General features: G+C 40.3%; 1 protein-coding gene across 2 annotated transcripts in view; it reads right to left on the bottom strand.

Annotated features, from left to right (window-relative positions):
• Nucleotides 1-5,613: 5,613 nt before the first annotated feature.
• The window catches only part of zc2hc1a (zinc finger, C2HC-type containing 1A), a 138,056-nt gene continuing 125,454 nt past the window's right edge, over nucleotides 5,614-18,215 (bottom strand). For both annotated transcript variants that reach the window (XM_085993211.1, XM_085993210.1), the window contains one exon: nucleotides 5,614-17,826. In XM_085993211.1, coding sequence (XP_085849337.1) covers nucleotides 17,637-17,826 — 190 coding nt within the window. In that variant the 3' untranslated portion in view covers nucleotides 5,614-17,636. The remainder of the gene's footprint in view (nucleotides 17,827-18,215) is intronic.

Below are 18,215 nucleotides of genomic sequence, written 5' to 3'. Positions count from 1 at the left end.
GCTCTGGGATTTCCTCCCTAAATCTCTCCGCCTCTCCACTTCTCTTTCCTCCTTTAAGGCGCTCCTTAAAACCTACCTCTTTGTCCAAGCTTTTGGTCACCTGCCCTAACATCTCCTTATATGGTTTGGTGTCAAATTTTGGTTTTTTTTTTGGTAACGCTCCTGTGAAGCACCTTGGGACATTTTATTACATTAAAGGCGCTATATAAATATATAAGTAGTTGTTGTATGCCTTGTGGTTTTCCACCTTTTCACCCTGGTTGTGGAAAGGGATTACAAAAGCCTAAACCTCGTACTTATTTTTCTTTTATATTTAAACAATCCTTTCAATGCAATCGAAATGAGATCTAACGGCCAGGCTCATTTCATGTCCGTGCTTTCCCTGCTTCCTCCAAACATCTCCTGCCGTGAGCAGCCTTACCTTCCTTCCCATTTTCCCCATCGCCTTTTGCTGCTCCCATCTTGAACCTTTGCCACTCATCAATCTCTCTTCCACCATCATAATAATGGTTGTCACAAAAAATGACCAGAGTTCCTGAATTTCATCCCAAAACATTGCTATAATTCCCAGATTACCATGTTATAATCACATATTTGGTCATTGTAAATAACTGCCACACTTAAAGGCGTTGACCAGAGATTTTGTTCTGGATCCTAAAGCGATCCCAAGAGAACCACAGAGTCGGCACATTAAGGATATTTGAGGCAAAAAAACAGAAACTTATCTAAGAAATGTGATGGGTATCTTTTAAATAAAATTGTGGCCAGAAAACACTGACTTAAGTGTAGTTTAGGACTGGATAGGATTAGAACAAGTCTGAACCAAAATAAATAGTTAATTTGCATTCAAAGCGATGATGCTCCTCCTAAATTAATGCATTTTAGGTGAAAGTGTGTTACATGTAGACAACTACCAGCCTTTTGATCAAATCAGTTATACTGAGATTTTCTGTTTCGTCGGGAGCGCATATCAGGAAATTACGCACCCCCAACCTATGACTTTCTGTCCATTTATTTTAATTAATCCTGAGTGCACCAAAGTAGAAAATCACGGTGTTGAAATCAGGACTTATCTCACCATCTTCTACTCTAAATCATTGTTTTCCAGGACTCAAACTGGAACTCTTTATTCCATTATCTTCCCTTCACTCTACAGGCTCTAAAAATCCATGGTTGGTGTCACTAATCAGTATTTCCTGATTTGTCTCATCTTCTCTCCTACTCTTTTCTACCTAGATGTTCTGCATTATGAACCATGGCCTTTCACCTTAATTGCTCAATGAAATTACATTGTGGCAATTTTCAAATCACTGATTTTAGTGAATGCTTTATTTTAAATGGGTTATTGCCTCCCCCAAAGTAGAGAGGAATTTCAGACAGATTAATTATGTATTCTAATGCTAATATCCCACAATGTAATTTCAGGGCCTATATAGGGTACAGCAATTCACCTATCTCTACATATTCCAAAGAAGAGACAGAGGGTAATTTTACTGTTTGAATTGCTTATAAATATGACTGGGATCACCCTCCCAGTGATTTTCCTATTTGGGTTAGTTACCTTGCCAAAGGTATATGTGAATATCATGAATTATTTGTTCCCATTGCGCCATATTCTGGGAATTCAAAAACCAGGGCAACAATGCTTGGCACAAACGATAGAACAAACCCATATGGACATTAGTTTTCTAGTAGTTGTCCATCATATTCCGATCTATGCTGCTATTGTCATCTTCCTATACTGACTTTCATACCTTTTTATTGCTTTAATAAAATTATATTCCCAAAAAAATGGGTTGGGAAGACAATGATGGCATACATTTAGATATAGAGGAAATTCATTGTACTATCAAAAATTGAACGTACTCCTTACTGAAAGACAATGAATACTTCCAATCAGCATTTCTTGTCGTTTATCTTTCTATAAATTGGAACATTCTGTAGATTACTAGAAGCTTTAGTATTTTAAAGCATTTACTGCACACATTCTTCATGACAAAAATGAATAACGTGTCTCTTTGGTCTAAACAACTTTCTTAAATAAATATTTTAAGATTCATTGCATTTAAAAAGGAGAAATCCAGCTGCTACATTATGCTTTCTATATCTTGTTTAGCAAAGGAGGACAATAATCTTGATTACAAATATAAGCAATAGCGATTCAGATTAAACCAAATCTTCTAAATGCAGTTTTTAAGTCACTATAAACACATATTCTACTGTCAAATTCATGATTCTACAAAAATATGGCTACCATCGTCCACTCCCACCCCATCAACTGCATTGTCTCATGAGATGTAGATCAAAAAAAGTAATCGTGACAATAGAGAACATTGGTCAGGCTACAACTGGAGTATTATGTACAGTCAAAGGCATACACCGGAGAAAGGATGTTACTGAGTTTGACAAGGTGCAGGAAAGAGCTACAAAATTGATTAGAGAAGTAGAGAATAAAACATATGATACTGGGCTCAAAGATCTGGGGGTCTTCTGATTGGAGAGGTGATGACTAGAGGTTTTAAAATTAATGAGGCTCAGTGATATGGATGATCGGTCAGGGTTTTTTGATTTGGTATGGGATAGAACATTTAACAGGAGCATAAGCTGAAAACAAATAGATTCAGGCAGAATGCAAGGAAGCATTACTTTATTGAGAGAATGGTCAGTTCTTGGAAAACATACGAACAGGAGTAGGCCAATAAGCCCTCCAGCCTCTTCCACCATTCAATTGGATCATGGCTGATCTGTACCTCAATTCCATTTACCCACCTTTGATTCATATCCCTTGATACCTTAATAAGAATCTGTTGATCTCTGCTGTGAAAGTTTCAGTTGACCTCACACTTCTCCATATTGAACTCCATCTGTCAGTTTTGCTCACTCACTTAATCTGTCAATGTCGCCTTGTATCTACCTGCTCCCATCTACACTTTACCGGGCCTCCTAACCTAGCTTCATCTGCAAACTTGGATATACAACTCCTACTCCTTCATCCAAGTCATTAACATATATGAAAAGCTGAGGCCCCAGTATAGATTGCTGGGGAATACAACTTATTACATTGTGCCAATCAGAGAATGAACCCTTTGGGCTGAATTTTGCCGGCGCTGAGTGCGGGTTGGGAGGCGGGTCCGCTGTCATAATCAAAATGATTGACAGCAGGTTGGGAACCTGCTGCGAACCCGCCTCCACGTAAGTTTCCAAAATGTCGGGTCTGCGATTTCAGAACAGACCTGATACCAAGCTGCGGGGGAGGCATTTAAGATACTTAACTGCTTGTTTACTACTATTTTGCCAGCCTTTTTCTATTATACCACATTTTTAACAGGGTTCACATCATTCGGAGATTACGTCAGGTAAGTAGGTCGGGTTTTCTATGTCTCCCCATTGCTGTGAATAGGTGACAGCTGCAAAAGTGGTATGAAAGCTACTATTTCACAGCTGGCTACTTTCCAAAGTCAGAAGCTTGAGCCTTCAGGACTCGGAAGATACTTTTGAGCTGTATGCAGTTTGGAAGTGTTTGGAGTAAACTCTATCCACAGTCACCTCCTTGGAGCAAGCTCTCTCACCATTGTCATCTCAACTTCAGCTGCCATCTTTTCCAGCAACTTCAGTGCCCTTGAAAAAAATCTCATCTTGGTCCTCTGAATCCCTCCACGATCAGCCCCAACACCAACATCACCAGGCACACCAACAATACCAATCTTCTCCGCAATCACCTGATGCTGCACAGGACATCAGCACCCGACAACATTGCTGCCCAGGAGGCCAGCGATGGCATCACCATAGCCAGATTTACTTCACTTGACACTGTGCACCCTGGCTGCCACATGATGCGCCAGGTTACCACCCCACACCAGCACCATAAAGCATTCTTACAATGACCAAGCCATTCCTATCACACTCATCACCATTGCGGGGGATACTGTTATGTCTCACCATTTACTGCAACTCACTAAGACACTTCCAAAGGTGAGCATAGATCTGTACAATAAGGCAAAGTGTTGAAAATAAAGATTTCAATGTTTGACAACACATTAACAAAAAATTTACATGAACACTGCATAAAACACCCAAGTGCCTACCCTTGTGTGTTAGTTGGTATGATTGCACTAGGATGAGGGCGAGTGTGAGGGGTGGCTAGTGAGATGGGGATAGAGGGGGATGGGTGGAGGTGCAAGGTAAGTTGGTGTGAGTAAGGATGTGCAGGAGTAGGGTAGGGAAGGCAGAGTGATGGGGATGTGATGAGTGGCACAGCAGGATGAGGTTGAGTGCGGCTTTGTAGTAACGTTTCCTGATATACAGAGATCATTGAAAGGTTTGCACCACTGCAGCCAGGTACTCCTGACAACATCCCTGCTTTTGCCCTCCTGTGCAATGTGCAACCAGACTTCGTTGGTGTCCTGGGGAAGTCTCTTCCACCCTTGGAAGGGAAGAGAACCTCCCTGTGTGCTTTGACTCCCTCCATAAGCATATGGAGGGAGTCATGCGAGAGCCTGGGTGCAGCCGTGCACCTTTGTGCAGTGCTTGCAGCACCTCAATGCTGTAGAACACTGACAGCACAACTGTCTAAATGAATGCGGCCATAGTCCCTTTAAGGAAACCGGCTGATGACGCATCATCAAATGATGTAATCAGACCAGTTTCCTTTTAATTGTCCGGGAACCCCGCAGGGCGGGCTTAACAAATCCTTTTTACAGAGCGGCTGCAGCCGGGAACGGGACCAGAACCCGCCTCTCACGCTGCGATGCCGCCTCCGCTGGAGAAATCACAGTCTTTAGCCCTACTCTGTCCCCTACCTCCCAACCAATCACCAACACATGCCACCAGATTACCTTCAATTCAGTGGGCTTTTACTTTAGCTAAAAAATAGCTCACTAAGGGAAGCTGTAGGGGCTGAGAGCTCAAGGTAAAACTGGCCAAGTATACTGAAGAGAAAAAATGATTGGATACTATTGCTAGGGCAGCTAGAAGACAGACTAGGTGTACTTGCAGACACAGATTTTCTTCTTTTGTGCTTCTATGCAAGTAATTCCCTTCACACAGCACAAGAAAATCAGGTGGGGAGGTGCATGCGCCTGTAACAGAGCCCACACGATTTTCTGTCTATTAATTTAAAAGTGCAGATGATCAGGCAGGCGTCATCACAGGTATGTAAATCACCCTGCCCAATTTTCTCTGTGCCAGATGAACCTTTACCCCCAAGCACGAGGAAAAAGTGCCCCATGGTCTCTTACAAGCTGGAGATTTTCTATGTTGCTCCCACTACGGTAGTTTTCCAATCATATACCTAGGCTGTTACTACTTGGTCAGTAGCTTCTGCAACTGCCTGCACCTTGATCTCATTCTTGAGCTGACAAAGATACACTCAGATCCAATGTATACATTGGTTTATACAATTAAGTACTTAACATTACTGTTCTCACACAATATGCCAGATATGTATTAAATGTTAAAGGTGCATCTGACAGTTTTTAATATATGTAAACAGTTGTTTACGTATAATTAATTACATAAGATCATGTTTCAGCAAGAGGCAAGTGCTATTCCCTTTCAGATTTAGCAGCAGGGCTTCCTGTTTTCCATAACAAAATAATTGTAGACACAAATGGATGTAAATCCCAATTGAAGCATGCACTTTATTACTGACTGGTCAAAATATTAAAAAATGGTCAATATAATGATAGCAGAATAAAATGTAAATGGATAGAAACATATTAAAACACAAATTAAAATACATTACGTATGATTAATTTGAAAATACCACATTTTTATGTCCTCATTACAACAAAATATATTTGCTTTGCAATTGGCTTAGTTTAAAAACACAATTAAATGGTGTAATGTTAATGGGACACAGTTGAAGGTTTACAAATTAAACACCATCTCCATTCAGCAAAATTCTTGCAAGAATAAAGTGATGTGCATGACAATAAAAAAAACATTAAGAACACTGAGAAAAGTGGTTTAAGGAAAGGGGTGTAAACGTGTTTAAGATAGCAACACATGTTTCCTACACACTGTCTTTATTATAAGGCTCTCAGTTAAAGCGTTAATTTATTAGAAAGCTTCTGTCTGACTCCTGGCTTCTAATTTTTATTTTATGCTAGGTTAAGGAGTTCCCACTTTAGCTTAAACCTCATTACAATAAACAAATTCTAGTCTCTTACCGGCTACGTTACAAGAATCATCAAATACATCACGTCATTAGAACAAAACTGATCACACAAAATACAGATACATACATTACACACTTTAGTTTACTGCAAACAATGTACTAGTTAAAATACATTGCATAACTATTGAAAAGATTAACCCTTCGAGGTGTGCAGTAACATGAGACACTAAATGCATATTTGACCGCAAATCAACAAGGATGACACACACACACACAGTTTATTTCCCAAATACATGCTTAAAGTCTACTTGTTCCAATTAGCTGCTTTTGTATAAAAGTGGCAAGTGCCAAAATAGTAATGAGATCACAGAGGCAAATAGACAGTTGGTAATGAGCAATGGATGTTGTATGCAATATCTCAAAAAATAGAGGAAGCTTGAGGAGCAAAAACACAAAGCAGTCACTTATTAAACCCAAATGTTGAGAGCTTCTGAGTTAGGGAGGGGCGATGTCATGGAGGGATTTGAAAACAAGTATGAGAAGTTTTAAATTGAGGCGTTGCTTAACCGGGAGCCAATGTAGGTTAGCGCACACAGGGGTGATGGGTGAACGGGACTTGGTGCGAGTTAGGACACGGTCAGACGAGTTTTGGATGACCTCAAGTTTACATAGGATAGAACATTGATGAGGGTTTCAGCAGCAGAGGAGCTGAGGCAGAGACGGAGTCGGGCGATGTAACAGAGGTGGAAATAGGCCGTCTTTAGTTATGGCGCGGATATGTGGTTAGAAGCTCATCTGAAGGTCAATTATGACACCAAGGTTGCAAATGGTTTGGTTCGGCCTCCGATACTAGGGGGAAGGATGGAGTCAGTGGCTAGGGAACAGAGTTTGTGGCGGGGACCAAAGACAATGGCTTCGGTCTTCCCAATATGTAATTGGTGGAAATTTCTGCTCATCCAGTACTGGATGTCGGACAGCTTAGTGCCACTCCCAACTCTGTTCCACCAGCCCTTTCAAAATAAGTTCAGCACCCCCCTCTTCAAATTTAAACATAATTATTTTCAGGTAAGTTTTATTTGAATGGCCTCTCTACTTGTAATTTTTTCTGTAAAAAACTTAAATCAGTAGCATTGATCATGAAGAATCCCTCAAGTTTTGTGATAAGATAATTAATTCAGTCTCTAAAGATATCGTTAAGGTTGTCACAGAAAAATCTTTAATTATAAATAGCTGCAAAGTGAGGCAGTCTATCAACAAGAACATCAACTTACATTTATATAGCGCCTTTAACATAATAAAACATCCCAAGGCGCTTCACAGGAGTGTTATAAAAAAAAAAATTGACACACAACCATGTAAGGAGATGTTAGGGCAGATGACCAAAAGCTTGGTCAAAGAGGTAGGTTTTAAGGAACGTCTTAAAGGAGGAAAGAGAAGTGGAGAGGCGGAGAGATTTAGGGAGGGAATTCCAGAGCTTAGGACTCAGGCAGCTGAAGGCACGACAGCCAATGGTGGAGCAGTTAAAATCGGGGATGTTCAAAAGGCCAGAATAGGCAGAGTGCAGAGGTCTATGGGGATTGTAGGGTTGGAGGAGATTAGAGATAAAAAGAATTTTAAAATCGAGGTGTTGCTTAACTGGGAGCCAATGTAGGTCAGCATACACAGGGGAGATGGGTGAGCGGGACTTGGTGCGAGTTAGCACACGGGTGGCAGAGTTTTGGATGGCCTCAAGTTTATGGAGGATAGAACTAGGGAGGGCCGGCCAGGAGTGCATTGGAATAGTCAAGTCTAGAGGTGATAAAGGTATGGATGAGGGTTTCAGCAGCAGATAAGTTGAGGTAAGTGCAGAGATGGGCGATATTACGAAGGTGGAAATGGGCAGTCTTAGTGATAGAACAGATATGAGGTAGGAAGCTCAATTTGTGATCAAATATGACACCAAGATTGCAAACAGACTTGGTCAGCCAGGGAGAGAGATCGAATCAGTGGAAAGGGAATGGAGTTTGTGGTGTGAACCGAAGACAATGGCTTTGGTTTTTACGATATTTAATTGAAGGAAATTTCTACTCATCCAGTGCTGGGTGTCGGACAAGCAGTCTGATCGTATAGACAGTGGAGGGTTCGAGAGAGGTGAAAGAGAGGTAGAGTTGGGTATCATCAGCGGGATGATGTCACCGAGGGGCAGCATGTAGATGAGAAATAGGAGGGGGCCCAGCATAGATTCTTGGGGGACACCAGAGGCAATAGTGCAGGATTGGGAAGAGAAGCCATTGCAGGTGATTCTATGGTTACGACTAGAAAGCTAGGAATGGAATCAGGCGCGTGCAGTCCCATCCGGGTGGAGAGGTGTTGGAGCAGAATTTTGTGGTCAACCATCTCAAAGGTTTTAGGCAGGTCCAGAAGGACAGATGACCTTTATCGCAGTCATTAAGGATGTCATTTGTGACCTTGGTAAGAGCAGTTTCACTACTGTGGCAGGGGTGGAAGCCTGATTGGAGGGATTCAAACAAGGAATTCTGGGAAAGATGGGCACAGATTTGGGAGGCGACAACACGTTCACAAACTTTGGAGAGGAAAGGGAGGTTGGAGATGAGGTGATGGTTTGCAAGGACGGAGGGGTCAAGGGTTGTTTTTTTGAGGAGAGGAGTGATGACAGCAGATTTGAAGGAAAGGGGGACAATACCGGAGGAGAACCATTAATATCTGCTAACATGGGAGCCAGGAAGGAAAGTTGAGTTGGCAGCAATTTAGTAGGAATAGGGTCAAGAGCACAGGAGGTCGGTCTCATTGACAAGATGAGCTTTGAAAGGGCAAGAGGGGAGACAGAAGAGAAATATGCAAATTTAGGGTTAGAGCAGGGGGAAAAAGAAAGGAACTAAGTTCTGGTGGAGGGAATTGAAAGCAGAAACAGGATAGAAAGTGCCAGAAATGGAAAATGCCACATTGATGTAGTAGCAACTGCTCCTCTGAGGCTAAGGCAGAAGGAGCTTTATCCTGTGTAATACCTGATCTGCTACTTGTATTACTATTGGGTAGCCTCAAGTGTCTGAATGTACAGAGCATGTACAGTTGATGTATTACTCACTGGTCAAAGAATTAGAGAATGTTACAGCACAGAAACAAGCTATTCTACCCATCAAGTCTGCATCAGTGTTTTTCTTCATATGTCACCTAGTCTCCTGTTCTCTCCCCATACCCTTTAATATTTCTCTTTTTTCAAGTAACCATCTATTCCCTTTTAAAAGAATTCATGGACTATGCTTCAAAAGTGGTTTGTGGCAGAGAATTTTAAATTCTACGCAACTGTTTAAATCCTTTTTTTGTCTTTTTTTGCGATTATCCTGAATTTGCACCTTCATGATCACCTTGCCGACAACTGGAAGCAAGCTATCGCTCCTTACTTTATCATAACCCTTCATAATTTTAGAAGATCTCCATCAGATCACCCCTTAAATTTCTCAACTGTAGTGAAAAATCCCTAATTTCTCAAATCTTTCTTCATAATTGTAACCTCTCATCCCTGGTTACATCCTAGCAAAGCTACGTTGCATCTTTTCCATTGCTTTTATACCCCTTATAATGGAGTGCCCAAAATTGTTACATAACTGCAGCCTACGGTCTTGTACAATCTGAACATTACCTCTTTATTTTTGTACTCCGTGCCTCTATATACAAAACTAAGGATTCCATATGCCTTTTAAAGCCCATCTCACTGTGCTACTACTATTGATGACCTGTGTACCTACATACCAAGGTCCCCTTGCTCTTCTATTCATCTTAAAATCTTACTATGCATTTCCTTTCCCTATTTCTACTTCCAAAATGTATATTTACATTTTCTACACCGAGCTGCATCTACCACCTATCTGTCCATCGTACGGGCCTACCTCGTTCTGCAGTAACAATTTGCACCACCCCGCCAAACTAATATTGGAAAGCAGTATTCTGCTTATATAAATAGAGTAGAATACTGCTTTGTTATTTAGTTGCATATAAATAATACCAAGTTTTGTAGCTCAGGGAACTGATGCACAAAGTAGGGTTTCAAACTAGCACGAGGAGCATGGTTACTGCTGGGTTGTTGAGTATATTCAAAGGCTGAGATATAGATTTTTGGACTCTAGAGGAATCAAGAGATATGGGGACAGGGCAGGAAAGTGGAGTTGAGATCGAAGATCAGCCATGATCTTATTGAATGGCAGAGCAGGCTCAAGGGGCCGTATGGCCTGTTCCTGCCCCTAATTCTTATGTTCTGAAAACACAAACATTTTTGATAAAAGATGAGACTAAAGAAAAGGAAACAGTTCCAGGAAAATTATATTAGTGACAAAATGAATTTGATAAAGATAATAAATGGGCCTAACTTCTACAAATCCCAGTCAAGCTTAAAAATGAGGTTTGAGGGCATCTACATGTGGGAAGTAGTATTCATTGCATTCCTCCTCCACCACTTGTAGGTTATGCCAATGATTATATTAATTACATAACTCATAGCCTGTTACAGTAGTTTATATTTTTGAGTTGTAATACTAGACTGTACTTTTGATCAGTAAATTAGCAAAGATTCTAGAGATTTTAAAACAATACATTATTTATTTACCCTGAAGCTACATAGTGTACATTCTTAACACTTCAAGTAATAAAATAAATTATGAGCTTTTCACATGAATGATTTAAAAAATATTCATAATGACTAAAGCACATTAAGGAAGTCAAACTATTCCTGGATTTATCAATATCACTTCCATTTTGAGACGGAAATGGTTCTGGGGTCTTCAAAGGAATAATTAAAGTCAGTCCTCACAGCTATTACACTCAAACAAATTTTAAACTCAAACCTTAGAACTCAAATTTTTGTTCAGTTATATTTTGGATCTGCAAGTTTCATACCGTTAATTTATACCATTTTTGAGTTAAAACAAATTTAAATATTTGTTTCAAGAGAGAAAAAGTGTTAAGACTAAAAAGAATATAATGGTCTCAATGCATTTGAAGAAAAATGTGCACCAAGTTCTTTTTACAAGTTACTATACCTAAATGCTAGAACAAAGGAAGTTACCTCACATTCAAAACAAACATTTCCCCAATATAAATTTCTCTCAAATGTAAGCATGGGAGGTATTTTAAATCTTAAGGCCTAGAAATTCAGGGGGTTGCGCCACCCGTTCACGCCCTAAGAGGGCACTTAGTGGGTTTTACGCCACTGGCCACGCCTCCTGCTAAATTTAGCGGGACACTAATGGTGTCATCGGTGTGCGCAGCGCCCCGCTACCGCCCTGAACGGTTCAGGGGGGCCTACCTGCGGCGGTAGAGGCGCTGAGCAGCCATTTTTTTTTTTGCTGGCCGCCTGCCAGCACCTCCCCGCGCCGCCGTCCCCGGCCTCCTGAGCCCCCCCCCCCCACCGCGAGTGCGCTGCAGCAGGCCCCTCCCCTTTAAGAAGGGGAGGAAGGCCTGCAGTACCGCAGCGCGCCGTGCTGCGATTTTCAGTTGCAGCGCCCCAAGAGGGATGCGGGGCGCCTCGAGTAGCGCCGCGCTTCCGTCTGGGGCGCTGAAACTGAATTTGTGGCGGGCGGCCGCGACTCCTTCCGGGCGGTACTTCCGGCGCCCTGGCGAGACTGGTGCCCCATTTGTGAATTTCTAGGCCTAAATGTTTTAAATGGTTAAACTGTTCAAATTTAGAGATTATTAGTCATTTATATCTGAAAGTTTACTTACATTCCAACAGGTTACATAGGGAAGTACAGAACCAGAAAACATTCTGCAGTTAGTCTGGCCAGTACCAAAAACTAATACTGACTAGTATCAGAAACTAATACCTGTCAGTTGGCCACTCCCTCAAATACTAATCCAACCGTACTTTTTTTCCACTTTAACCGTAATATTTCCACACTATCTGCTTCTACAGCCTCCCTAGCAGCCCATTAGCATCTGTGTAAAGTATTTAAATCTAAACTGTCCATGCATATTCCCTCTTCTAAGCTTGAGCACGTAGGACCAGGTTCTACAGTTTGTGGCAATTTCAAATATTTGGCTGTGGTTAAATTTATCGATTTCCTTAAGCATCTTGAACAACATAAAGAAATGGAAGAAGAATTGAATAATTACTTTGCCTCAATATTTACTAAAGAAGATAACGAAATAGACACTTCATTAGAGGATGAGCTTAAAAAGATTAATACAGCTGGGATAGAAAGGAGGAAAATAATTGACAAATGAGCAAAACCAAGAGGATAAAGCCCCAGATCCAGATGGTATGTACCCACACATTCTCATGGAACCGTGTGTGTGTGTGTGTGTGTGTGTGTGTGTGTGTGTGTGTGTGTGTGTGTGTGTGTGTATTCAAATAAAAGTTCCATAGAAGAGGGGAGAGTGCCAGATGACTGGCGGACAGCTAATATTATTATTCCCATAAACAAAAAGGGAGCTAGAAACCTGGGAGTTATGGACCAGTCAACTTAACGTCAGTGACAGGAAAGATACTAGAATCTATACTAAAAGTGATAGTAGAGCATCTGGGAGATAAAAAATAATAAAAAAGTCAGCATGGATTCTGAAAGGTTAAATCATGCGTAACTAACCTGATGGAATTATTGGAAGAGTTAATGGAAAGAGTAGACAAGGGTAATGCAGTAGATGTCATGCACTTGGATTTTCAAAAGGCTTTTGGCAAGGTACCACACGGTAGGTTCATGTGGAGTTAGGCAAAAAAATAGCTGAATGGATAGCAAATTGGCTAAAAAAATAGAAAGCAGAGAGATGGGGTAAAGGATTGAAGAAAGGTAGAAAGCAGTGTTCCACAAGGATCAGTACTGGGACCACTATTATTCATCATTTAAATTAATGATTTGGACTTAGGAACAAGTAACCCAATATCAAAATTTGCAGATGATACCAAACTGGGGGGTATAGCCAACACTGAGGAAGAATGCAACAGAATACAAGAAGACATTAGAAAACTTGCAGAATGGGCAGTTAAGTAACAAATGAATTTTAACATAGATAAATGTGAGGTGATGCACTTTGGTAGGAAAATAGAAACATCACCTACACCGTAGAAAATAAGAAACTGAGTGGGGTAGAAGAGCAAAGGGATCTAGGTGAACAAATTATTAAAAGCAGCATTGTAGGTCAGCAAAGCAATAAAAATGCTAACAAAGCAGTGGGATTTATTCCTAGGGGTATAGAATTCAAAAGTAGTGAAGTTATGTTAAGCTTGCGTAGGATCGTGGTCAGGCCGCACTTAAGATTGTGCACAGTTCTGATCTCAATACTACAAAAGGACATAGAAGCACTGGAGAAAGTGCAAAAAAGATTTACAAGGATGGTTCCAGAGATTACAGCTATCGGGAAAGATTGAACAGATTCGGGTTTTTTTCTTTGGAAAAGAGAAAACTTTCGAGGTGACCGGACGGGAGGTCTTTAAAATTATGAATGGATTGGACAGGGTAGATGTGGAGAGAATGTTTCTACTTGTGGGAGAATCCAAAATCAGGGGCCAAAAATACAAGACAGTTACTAATGAATCCAATAAGGAAATAAGGAGACATTTCTTTACTTAGGGTGGTTAGAATGTGGAGCTCGCTACCACGGTTGAGGCAAATAACTTAGGTGCTTTCAAAAGGAAACTAGACGAGTACATGAGAGAAAAGGGAATAAAAAGAAATGCTGAAAGACTATGAGGTAGATGGAATGGGAGGAGACTAGTGTGGAGAATAAACACCAGCACAGACTGGTTGGGCTGAATGGCCTGTTTCTGTGCTGTATATTCTATGTAACATCTCTGAATGTTCTCTTCTCCAGAATAAACAATCCCAGATGCTTCAACTCTTCTTTTAACTCGTGTGTTGTTAAGATGGGCAGCTTGGTTGCCATTTTCTAAACTGCCTCCAATTCCTAGATATCCTTGCTGCAGTACTTCAGGTGTGGCCATCTCAGTGTCTTGTACAGACTCATGGGCCTGGATATTAACAGGGGCAGGTTACCTAGGTGGGGCGGAGTTTTGGATGGGAAACCCAGAAGTCCGAGTTGCCCTGCATGCTGTGGTGTTTTGACGCCACAGCATGTGTCTTATTTCTTTGACAGAATCCATGATCCTGCGGGGAGGGGGGGGGGGGGGAAGAAGAGTGGTGGGAGTGTCTGACCCCCGACACTAGGAAGAAGCACTCCTGCACCTCCTGGCCCACAAGCAGTGCTATAAAGGCACTTACATTCTCCCCGAAGCTGTCCTTGCCCCCCTTCAGCTGCTGGGTTTCCCAAGGCCTGGGAAACCCCGTAGGCCACAGTTAAACCTGCAAAACAGGTTAAATCCGAGGCTGCGCGCCTCATTAAAATTTTAAATCGGCAACATGCCTCCTGGGAACAGGTTGGCTGCCCGCCCCTTGTTCCGCCTCCGTTGAAGCCAGAAGTGGGCAGGTTTCAGATTTTTTAAATGGTAACCTCTGACCTGACCCCAACCCACCTGTTTTTGGATGTTAATATCCAGCCCATTATCACCTCCTGGGATTGTCCCAAGATCCCTCCATTTCCTTTATCCTTTTATGGTCAGGTCTCTTCCTGGTACATGGGTGAAATAGCTGATAAAGCAGTACTTTAAGGATTAAAAACCTATTCTCATTGTGTTCTGCTTTTAAAAAAAATGTAAGTAGTGTTACTTACAAGTTTAAGGTGGAAAAAGCACAATGTCAATTAGCGGAGAGTAACATTGGCAACAATTTACAACTGTTTTCAAACATATTCAACATTCAGTGTCTGCACAGAGCTTTTATTATCCCCTAACAGTTGAGAAACTGTAGAGTTATTTTTGTGTAAACAGCTTATTTTTTCCTATCTCAAATTCTGTCCCCTCCTTAATAAGGGCCTTAAAATTACCCAATGTGATATTAGCATAGGAATATATAAAACTCTTTCCTCTGCTGTTTTTAAAAACGATCTTAAACCATTTAAAATAAGAGGAAGGAATTTCATTTAAATACAGTAAGCGTTCTTATACTATTATTCCATTCTGCAATTTCCAGGCCATTATTTAATGCATTTACTGACAGGACTGAGTTGGTGTTTAGCATGTTGTATTATTTAGTTATTTTCACAATCTTCCCCACTCAAATACATTAAAGATAGAAAGAACTTATATTTCTATAGCACCTTCCACAAGCTTAGGACGTGCTCATAGCCAATGAAGCACATTTCAAATGTAGTCACTGTTTTAATGTAGGGAAAAATGACATATAGCAAGATCCCACAAAACAGCAATGAGAGAAAATGACTAGATTTTTAAAATTTTTATAAATGATGTTGGTTGAGAGATAAATATTGGCCAAGGCACCAGGCGAGCTCCCCTGCTCTTCTTCAAATAGTGGCATGGGATCTTTAAATTTCACCTAAGAGGGCAGACAGGTCCTTGATTTAATGTCTCATGTGAAAGACAGCACCTCTGATAGTGCAGCACTCCCTCAGTGCTGCATTGACATGTTAGCCTAAATTACATTTTCAAGTCTTGGGAGTGATGCGTGAACCCACAACCTTCTGATTCAGAAGTGATAGTGCTACCACTAAGTCAAGGCTGGCACCGTAAGTAATTACTTGACACAAATGTGAAAATAACAAATACCCCTTCATTTTGAGAGCAACACTCGTGATATTGAGATAATAAATCAATGAATAAGTATGCAAATCCTGAACAGGAAACATCTACACTGGCTTCCTTTTATGTGGGAAAAGTCAACAAAGTTTAAGAGTTTCAGAAAAATTGTCTTACCTTTTACTTTATTCAAGAAAGTCCAGAGTTGAATGCTTGAACATATTAATGCATTATTGGGTTTACTTTGCTCATTAGAAACACCAGATAATTAACATGAAGCATCTTTAACCAATGTGAAATAAACACAGTAGCACATGGGTACTAATAGACCATTAAGGCATAACTTCAACGCTTCAGGTAAGATTACAAGAGAAAAGAATTGTAATTCAACAGCAATAAGCTAGCATATATGGCGCTTTTCCAGCATTGTATAACTTGCATCTGTGAACTGCAAAGTTTGTCTTTTGAGGCCAAGTGAACTATTATAGTCCTGCGTTGTCAAAATAATCTGCAAAGTACTAGTAATAAGTACTTTCCTTTACCAGTATAATACCACCTACATGCATAATTATTTCAGATTATTAGAGAAATAGTCAATAGTTTAGATAAACAAATATTTTGTCAGTTAGCAGAGTGTATCAACCCAAAAGGCCAGCTGTAGCCATTTACCAACATAATCGGCTTTATAATGGCATCTTCTGCAAACACTTCAAACCCGTGTCATTTTGTATTTGCATAATTTGCAGTAGCCACACAAGTATTTCTTTTTATCATTCTCTACGATAAAATGGCATGTGTGTACACTAGATTTAAATTAATGAATAGATACACGAGGTAAAGTTAATGCTTGGACCTTGATGAATTGTCTGATTTCAAACTTCATTTGTGAGGAAGTTCATTTAACTTAATTTACTCATCTGTTACGTTCATAGTACGTTCAGTTTAAATCATTCATTGCCCAACATAATATTTCTATTTGTGTTACCAAATTCATTTTGTACTCAATGAATGGCAGGTTTGCTATTATATTTGGATGAAAGCTCACTGTTGAGCCACAACATAAAGGCTAGGGAAAGTTTTTTCAAATTAAACTGATACATTTCTTCATTATACTCCATTAATATTTAAATCACCAGACACAAAAAAGAAAATGCTGAATTTTGCTTTTACCTGGCTACTATTGGAATTTTCTTTATATTACACACAGTGGGCACTCATTCACTAAATACTTTGCCTCTCCCATTTTATAAATAACATTCATAATGAAGGCACCAGTCTGATTTTCTGCAATTTAGTGCATTGCAGTCAACTGAAAAAAAATCTAAGAACTTTGCTATAATGCAATTACAGGAAACTTTCGATTAACCAGCCCCTAAATAACCGGAAATGTCGGTTAACCGGCAAAATTCAGGAGTAGGTTCAGGTAACTTTTATTACTTGCCTTGCTCCATGTGTTGCTGTGCAAGGGTGTGGCTGCAGCTGTTGTTAAGCTACAGAGACGCCTGCAACTTGTGGCCATTGTTTTGAACCTGTTGTTAAGCAACAGGGTTTGTTGCTTTATACGGAGCTCTCAGCTCTGTACTTTTTACTATAGCGTTCGGTTATCCGGAATTTTTGATGAACCGGCACCATGTCGGTCCCGTCCGTGCCGGATAAAAGAAAGTTTCCTGTACCATTTTCAAACAATCAATGCAGAAATTAAGGATTTGTAACAAAATTAGTGTTCCTTGCTATTTCACGTTTGCTATATTGCACAACATAAAATTCCAAGATTACTTGGTGGTAATTTTCTTTACAAGATGCATTGAGTTTTTTGTGCACATTTTCATACAACTGCTGCTTAAACCTGCTAACGTAGTATTGAGCAGTGCAATGCTCATGTATGATGAGCTTTGAAAATTGCATTAACATATTTTGCTTGGAAATATTTATACCGCATGATCAAAGGGTCACCCTTCTCACTCCACATTCACAACAGAACTTTGCGCACTCCACAGGATACTTGGTTCCACATTCATGACAAAATCTCGGCAGTTGTTGACCAGCTGAACTTCTAACATTGCCTTTCATGATCCCATCATTGAAAGTCAGGGAATGATCCCTGGTGTCTAAAGCAGATTTCATACTGTTCCTGGAAAAGAAAAGTGTAATTTATCTTAATGAAATGGCAGGATTTCAAGCTTCAGCTAATAGCAATGTTTCAAGAATAGTTCAGAACAGCCAATATTAGCTTCAATATATTTTTCAAGAATCTGAGGCAAGGTTACATCCTTAATCATTCACAATCCCCATAGGTATAATTGTATTTCAGTATCATGCACTATTAACGGTAATACTTAGTTCCTCATTGCCTTCAGCAGTATTCCTTTCTGTTTATAGCATCACTAACACCATACACCTTTCTCTGCCCACACTGAATTTAAAATGCACTGTAATGGCTGTATATCAACTTTTTCTATAGGAACTTGGAAAGTGTGCCTCCCCTTATAAATTTTTTCAAATCTGAGGTGCAAGTTTCAA

This window comes from Somniosus microcephalus, chromosome 7 (genome assembly GCF_052327205.1).
Source record: "Somniosus microcephalus isolate GS21.2 chromosome 7, FLI_Smic_1.0, whole genome shotgun sequence".
Classification (NCBI taxonomy): Eukaryota; Metazoa; Chordata; class Chondrichthyes; order Squaliformes; family Somniosidae; genus Somniosus; species Somniosus microcephalus.
This window is presented reverse-complemented; position numbering and strand designations above follow the sequence as displayed.